At 42.6% G+C, this 8,079-nt stretch overlaps 1 protein-coding gene across 1 annotated transcript in view; it reads left to right on the forward strand.

The window, feature by feature from the left end:
• Nucleotides 1-8,079, forward strand: part of PTPRK (protein tyrosine phosphatase, receptor type K) — a 791,004-nt gene that overhangs the window by 690,704 nt on the left and 92,221 nt on the right. Inside the window, exon 12 of the mRNA XM_019520302.1 lies at nucleotides 7,755-7,950. Within this exon, the coding sequence (XP_019375847.1) occupies nucleotides 7,755-7,950 (196 nt within the window). The remainder of the gene's footprint in view (nucleotides 1-7,754; nucleotides 7,951-8,079) is intronic.

The raw sequence follows: 8,079 nt of genomic DNA on the forward strand, positions 1-8,079 counted from the left end.
CCCCCCGCTTTGCACTGCGTGGGGAGCTCTGCCTTGAGTCCCCATCCCCTGCCTGCTCTCCCAGCCTCCCTGTGGCTACCCCGCCAGGCCCCAGCTCCTGGTTCTTTAACAAAAGAAAAAGCCCCGTACTTACTGGCTGCAGTGGTTGTCAGGGGTTCTGGGGACTCGTGGCTTTTTTTTTTAAGAGCTGGGACTCTGGGGCTGGATGGGGCTGGAAGAGCGGGTGGGGGATGGGGCCTGTTCAATTTGGAGTTTTGGATGATTCAGTGGCAGCCGAATCTCTGAATCAGATTCGGCCAAATCGATTTGAGACAATAACTCAAAACACTGAATCGAATCACTGTCCCCCGAACCAGCCAAATCTGAAGCGAATACTAGTCGCTTTGCACAGGCCTGCTTGGTGCCACTGCTGCAAGTCTTGCACCACCATGGCAAGATGCCTCTTGCTGCTTGGCAGCAGCTGGGGGCACAACTCTACACTGCCACCCCTGCTGCTGCTGGGTGGGCAGGTGGCACCTTGTCATGGCAGTACAGGGCTCCTGGTAGCATGGGGATTGTGGCAGTGCCACTGAGCCTCCCTGCCCTGCTGTGCCATGCCAGGTTCCATGTGGTGCACTGCAGAGGCCCTGTGGGGAGGGCAGCAGGGCAGCGAGCCCCAAACTTGCAGCTGCCAGCCTGCATCTGCCCCCACCCTGTTTACAGATCTTGGTGGCACATGCCCCCCGTGCTCCCACCGAAAGTGTGCGCAACAGTGGGGAGCCAACCTGCCCAATGCCCCCCACTGCCCTGTGGCTGTTCCACTCCCCAGGCCACACATTCCAGGCCACCCTTCTCCCACTCCCTCTTGCCTTTGCAGGCTGGAACAGTGCCAGTCTGCAAAGGCAAACCTACCGTCTCCCACATTTTTATCCTTTAAAAGAGAAAATTAGGGTTTTTCTCCTAAACGTAAGAAAACCCAGGTTCTATCACTTTTCTGTGATGAACAGAAAACCCAGATCCCTGATTATTAGATAACTATATATGTATCAAACTAGATATATGTCTTGGACAGTTCTAGGAATGACAAAGTCACCATGAGCTTTGGAGTGTTTGGCGTATCCAGTGTGCTGTACAAACAATAATTCTCAAATCTCCCCAGGCGGGTGGGAGGAGAAGCAAGTGCGTCATTTCATTTAATCAAGGAAACTCTCTCATGGGCAAAGAGAGAGTTAAAGGAAAAACTGGAATTCAATTCAGGCCTCGCTGAACTTTTCAATCTCTTGTCTCATTTTTCAAGATCACATTTGTTGCCTCTCATTTTATATATAAGAGTAAGAATATATTCACTGAAACACAACACAGTTTATATAGAAAGAAATATTATTCCAGAATACGGCTTTTCAGATGGGATGGTTTAGGTAGGGACGATCCTTCCTGAGAGCAGTGAATTGGCCTTGATGACTTCTGGAGGTCCCTTCCAGCCCTACTTTTCTGTGGTTCTATGATAGACAGATTTCCAGAGACTTAGTATTCCTTCCCCCCTCAATGGATGCTATCAAATAGCACGCTAATTTATACACACTGCCCAGGAGTACCTTCATTGTGATGAAGCACAGAAAGCCTAATAGCACGTAGTGCATGACTTTCAGTTGGATCTGTATTGATTTATATATATAAACAGAAATAAAAAATAGCAATTGAAACATTTTATTGAACATGTACTAAATGGTAGATAGGTAATTGCTTGCCAGTGTTATTAATTGATCTTAAAAAATGAACAACTTTGTCGTTCCCAATAAACAATAAACAGAGTAGTGTTCCTCACTCTCCTTTTCAGATGTAGTATCTATTAGCAAGGGATGCACTGTGAACCATGAGCTCTAATAACTGCTTCAAGCAAACTCCAGATGGGAAAGATTCATGCCATAAATACATAAGGATTATTTTCCACAAAACTTAGTCTGAGGCAATTAGATATGATACATATATTTTAAAAAATGGATATTTAAAAATCACATAGTAAAATTATGAAAATATTCCATTCTTAGTTAGCGCTCTTGATAAACTGTATGTAACCATAAGGGACCAACATATTCTTGTATGAGTTAATGTAGACTGCAGTAATTATGTAATTTTTTTGTAACAGAAAATGTTGCAGTAGCTGTAGAGAAACTCCAAACAGAAATGAATTCATTTCTATAATTAATTCATAGCCTGGAAAGTTGGATTGCTAAGGAACCAAGTTAGTTAAGGCTGCTTTCTGTCATTAAGATAGTTAGCCATCTTCAAATCTCAGGGTATATGCCTACATATAGGAGGTACTTCTGGGCAGCATGTATAAATTAGCATGCTGTGTGGCTGATAACACCCGTAAAGGATGGGTGGAATAGTAAGTCTCTGGGAATTTGTCTAACATAGAATCATGGGAGAGTAAGGCTAGCACCTTCAGTCTGGCTGAAGTCACAAAAATCCAGACCTGTCAATTTTATCCTCACTCTGGCCTTCATAGTGTTTCTTCTTATGGAAGTAAAGCACGACCCCAATCCACAAAGATGATTTTCAGACCTTAAAAACCAAGACTTTTTGTTTTCTAAATAAGGAATACGCCTCCAGAAAATGTGCAAGAGTATTAGCTTTCTGGCCTTCCCTGAAGTATGCATATTTCAATTAGTTACATATCAGCAGCATTTTAATAGGGAAAATAAATGTAGTACACTGAAATCTTGAATTGATGCACTGCATATCAGTGACCTTTATTTCCAGTTTAAGTGAAGCTCCACTTGACTTAAAATGAAGTTTTGTTTCTCTTATGAGCATGTTTCACTGTCATAGTTGGTGTTACCAGACAGACAGTAAAAAAATGCTAACAAGAGTTGAACTCTTTCTGTGCTACAGCTCTGACCAGAAAAGGGAACAACTCCAGCTCCCCAGTCTCAAACATGAGGGTGCTTGGATAGCTTACTCAGGAATCTCAGAACCTTTCTCTCTGGGCCGTGGATGGAAAAGTCGTAATACTGTTGTATAATCCTCTTTAAATATAGCCCTTTTGTTTATACTGTAATTCCCAGGACATCGTATTATGTCCTTAAAAACATGCAGAACTATATTATGATGAAGTTTTACTTTACTTCTGCCTCTTCCTTTGATACAGCATTCAGGAAACAGCTGTTCCTTAATCCACATTAAATCTACAGATGGCTGTCACCAACTCCTTTAGACACTACATGCCACAGTACTTACACTTATAATCATGCTTTTAATCATGCTTTGTCAATGTTATTTCATACTCTCTAGTTTTCTTTCTGGCCTCATGAAGTTTTAAACCAAATTGCAGGCTAGAAATACAAAGGCGAAGGAGACTGGATGACTCAGAACTCAGAACTACACATTCATTGAGAAATGTGTAGTTTTTCAACACCAGTCTAGGAGTGGATCAGCTTCCAGCCAGAAGCAGTTAAAAATAATTGTTCTTCAGTGGCCCTTGTGCAGAATGTATTTGTGGATTATCGTTTTACCCTAGGTCTCCCAAATGAGTTAGTAAAACAACTTGCATGCCATTGACATCACCGTGCCTCCAGGTTCCTTGCTATATACATTACAGAGAATCTGGTCTTTTTTCTGTTTCTGTACTTGATATGTTTGTCAGTGGTATGTATGTGTGGGTGAGGGAGTTCTTTAGTTAGAAATGTGCTATCTGAACCTATACAGCCAGACAGTTTCCATTCTGCAGTGAATCCAATAGTATGGGCTGTGAATTACAGTGGGAGATAACACAGCACTTAAAAATTAGTCTAAACCAACTTATGCGGTAACTTGACCAAACTACTATCTCCTAATACTATTTGTCGTGCATTTCTGGTGTACAAATCAGTTATGGAATAAGCACACTGTTTAAAAAGAGAGTATTAGAAATATGTCATCCCCAAAAGTCCAGAGGTCACTGACTATATGCCATTCTCTTCATTAATCTCCAATTTGGCATGCAAGAAAGATTCTGGGGAGCCTGTTACAAAAGGCTGAATTTCCAAAGCTGCCTTTTACATGATTTAGGAGAGTATAAAATACTGGCTTACAGTTTGAAAGAAACAGAAGTGTTAGAGAAATTTATAAGTATAGAAATATTTACCTGATTATTATAGAACATAAAAATTACATCTGATAAATAATGCCAATTGTTTCTGTAATTAAAAATCATTTGACAGGATGCAGGTATCCCATCAAACTGAGCAGATAAAGTGATTTCTGGTTTTCTATAGTTTATGGCTTCAGGATCAATTGTTGAGTATGATACAGTATTCCATGAAAATTCTTCAAAGAGCTCAGGTTTTCCTCAGGTTATTTTCTGAAACTATTGCCGTGTCTTTTCATGCAAAATAATTTTAAAATGGTTGCATCAAATTGTAAGGCTGCTGTTACAGTTAACACGCCTGATTTGTAACCTTCTTTCCCGTCTCCCTCCATCACATTTTTGTTTATTAAAAAGAAGAAAATCCCTTGAAAGGGGCATATTTACTTGGGTGGGGTGGGCAGGAGGGGAATGGCTGATGTGAAACTGTTGAAGCCTCAACTTCTGAGCTGAATAACACACTGTTATATTCCAGGGGGTGGTTTTCTTGCAGTCACATGTGTGCACATTGCATTGTCCTTCCCTTCTCCCTGCTGGCTTTATCCGTGTAATCTGGCTGGATATTAAAATTGACAACTTTCCTGCTCTCTCGGCACTTCAGAGCAGAATTCTTGTCATTTCCAATTGGTTGGTTGCTCACAAGAAAGAGCTGCAGTGACTGTGTGTGGAGAAAAACCACAATGCTCGTGTTCCCAATACAGTAAAGTAGTCGGTTGTCCAGCTCAGGACCTATGACTTTTGGGCAGGAACAAAAGGAAATGGGTGTCTGTAGTAATTTCTCCTGGGACATTTTAAAATGCAAATGATTTTTGAACTTCATGGTATATATCCAGTCATGGGTGGATCCAGGAATTTGAAACGGGGTGGGGGAGGGAATCACAGCAGTATCTCAAGGGAGGTTGCAGTGCCCTCCTCTTCCCACCTGATACCATGGCAGCACTTGCTGGGATAATACTTTCCCCCCACTGCTCTTGGCATCCCCTCCCTTCCAGTGCAGGTATCTCCCTTCCCTACCAGTGTGGGTGTCTCCCTTCCCCTCCCATTTCCCTCTCCTTATCTCCAGGAAGGGTTGGTTCTGGGTACAAGCAGTGGGGAGGTACCTGCTGTTGCTGCTGCCCCTACCTGATCTAGGGGCAGGGGACCCCCAGGCCTACTCCTGTCCTGTTCCAGCCCAGGGACTTTGGTAAGCAGCAACATAGGGTACTGGGCTTGGCTGGGGATAGTGGCAGTGGTGGTTGTGTCACCCCTTCTAGTGTCTGCTCCCAGATTGCAGGGATCATCCAGGGGCAGGCAGGAAACCAGCATGCTTCCTTCCTGCCCACTCCCCAGTATCCCCCATGGCCTGGCAGGAATTGCCAACTGACACTGCCCTCCCAAGCCCTCTCTGGCTCTCTGTGCAGCTGCTCCTGCAGCTGGAGCTATCAGGCCAGTGAAGGAAACATGGTGGAAGACGAGAAAGCAGGGACCCAGCACCCCATGCAGCTGTTCCCTGCATCCCCCCTGCTGGAGTGAGGCAGCAGCAATCCTGGGTCTTCCCCCTCTCCCTGTCAGCTGCAGACAGCAGTAGCAGCAGGTGGGTTTGCCCTTCTTTACCTGCTCCCTATTTGGCTCCCTGGTGTTGCACTCCAGCCTGGGGCTCCAGTTATGCCTTGGACATGCAAACGACTCATGCATCCCAGACCATGGGGAAATAGACCACTGGCATCTAACCTTCACTGTGGAAGCTGGGTTTGAATGCACTGTTGCACCTCCTGGGTCCACCCCTGGATCTTGTCAGCTTTGGCAAATATCCATGCACTGAGCTTCTTTCCTAGTGTGAACAGAGTAGACTGAAGGTAGAAGAATTATTTTATGCAGGCATTTTGTGGAAGAAGTTCCTTCATCAGATGATTTTTTAAGTTAATAGCTAATGTTAAATAGACAGCTATCAGTTACAGGCTAGCATGGAAGATAATAGGTTACAACCCCAGTCCAGTCCATGTAGAGAAACCCAGGTTTCTGCAAATGAAGAGACTTTCCCTGTTTTTTTTTTCTCTTCATTTTTCAGAGGAATTTTATCTTATCCAGCTCAGCTACTTTGAAAGGGAAGGGGCTTTTCTTCCTTATCTCTTGGTTACCACGAATGAGAACATTAGTTTCCTGTATCTTCCTGAAAAGTATGAGCAACAAGTATCCTATTTTCTTCTCCTTTCCTTCTCTCCACAACCCAAGGTCATGCTACAACTCTGCTACTGCTTCTGTTAGCTTTTCTAGGATAGCAATAAAGAGAATGAATAAAGTTATTTATTTAACTCTTACCCATTAATCCTAAAAATGGACAGCTGTCTTCCCTCCTCTCTATAGCAACATAGTGACGCTTCCAGAACCATGGCTAGTTTCACTCCTACCGTTTAGATTTTTAGAAGGCTTTAATTCAGGAATCAAACAGTCAGTTTTGTCTGTTTAATGCAGTTGCTTATGCTTGACCAGGGAGATTTTCCCACTAGTAGTGACAATTTGAGTGATTCATTCTTTGAGTCTTCAGATGTATCTTCATAGAATACTATAGGCTTTTTGATAAACCTAAAATTAAAAAACAAAAACCAAAAAAACATTTTTTCTGGTTTTCTTTTTTCCTTTTTTTTTTTTAAGCAAATAATTCCCTTAATTCCTTTGTGTTCTGTGTTGTGCACTGGCAGAACAGCCGATGCTAGTAATGAGTTGGTAACATACTGTAGTTATGTAGTTTCCCTACAGGGGAAAGAAGAATTATAATTACCTTCTCTAAATAAAGAAGGTAATTTAGATAAGTGACCAAGCTTTGGGATATTTCAAGTAAGGTATTGGTGGGTTTGGGTTGGAATAGGCTGAATGCCATCTGCTTCAGCAATTTGTACCATTTTATCATTGACAACTGTAGAGAAATGAAGCAGTCTATTTTGGTGGAGTGGACAGATTTCTGTCCATCTGTGCTTGTATTACAGTATGTCACTTGTACTTTAGATCTGCATAGCTCTGAGCCAAGATAGATGCCACAGCAAGGTCAAGAGGTGCAGAAGCCTGTCAGCACATTCTGTCTCTAATGATATGACGACTGCAAATTGGTGCTTCAAGCACAGCCTAAAGGCAGTCATTATGTCAGGCCTTGAAGCTGAGCTTTCTATAATATCATTTCAAAGGAAAACGCTAACTTCAAATGCTTCAGAAAATCAGACAAAGAGCTTAATCTATTACAATGTCTGTGGTTAATGTCAGATTCATTCTAGGTTTCTTAACAAAATTTCAAAGGATACCAAACGTTGAGACGTTTAGGGGTTAGTTTGCATGTGTGTTGTTCCTTTGGGTATTTAGAGGGAAAAAAAGGGTGAAAGAAACTGTTCTGAAAGGGTCTGAAAAATCAAATATTTATAGGTATAATGTAAAATTAGTGGCTCTTACTTTTCTGTGGGTAATCTATGGCTCAGATCTTTAAAACAAGGTGTTAGGCATGGGGTCAGGTTTTCAATTTCTGAATTGCATAAGCACTAACCTAACTTTGGCAAGCTTTTGTTTCTGTTCTGCATCCAGTGCATTCAAACAAAAGCACTACCATTGGGTCTTATGGTTTTGGGCACCATAAAAAGAAACCATCACAAGTGAACTTAAAGTTGTTTTTTCTGTCTTTTAAAAGTGCCTACCAGATTGTTGTTGAGGAGCTGCATCCACACCGAACAAAGCGAGAAACGGGCACAATGGAATGCTACCAAATCCCTGTCACGTACCAAAGTGCTTTAAGTGGAGGCTCCCCGTATTACTTTGCTGCTGAATTGCCCCCTGGTAACCTGCCTGAACCAGCCCCTTTCACTGTTGGTGACAACAGAACTTACCAGGGCTTTTGGAACCCACCCCTTGCTCCTCGGAAAGGCTACAATATCTATTTCCAAGCCATGAGCAGTGTTGAGAAGGTAAGCGCCAACCATATTGACCTTCAGAAAATAACTGGGGGGGGGGGGGGT

Source organism: Gavialis gangeticus, unplaced genomic scaffold (genome assembly GCF_001723915.1).
Source record: "Gavialis gangeticus isolate Ggan-Ray unplaced genomic scaffold, GavGan_comp1, whole genome shotgun sequence".
NCBI classification, from domain to species: domain Eukaryota; kingdom Metazoa; phylum Chordata; order Crocodylia; family Gavialidae; genus Gavialis; species Gavialis gangeticus.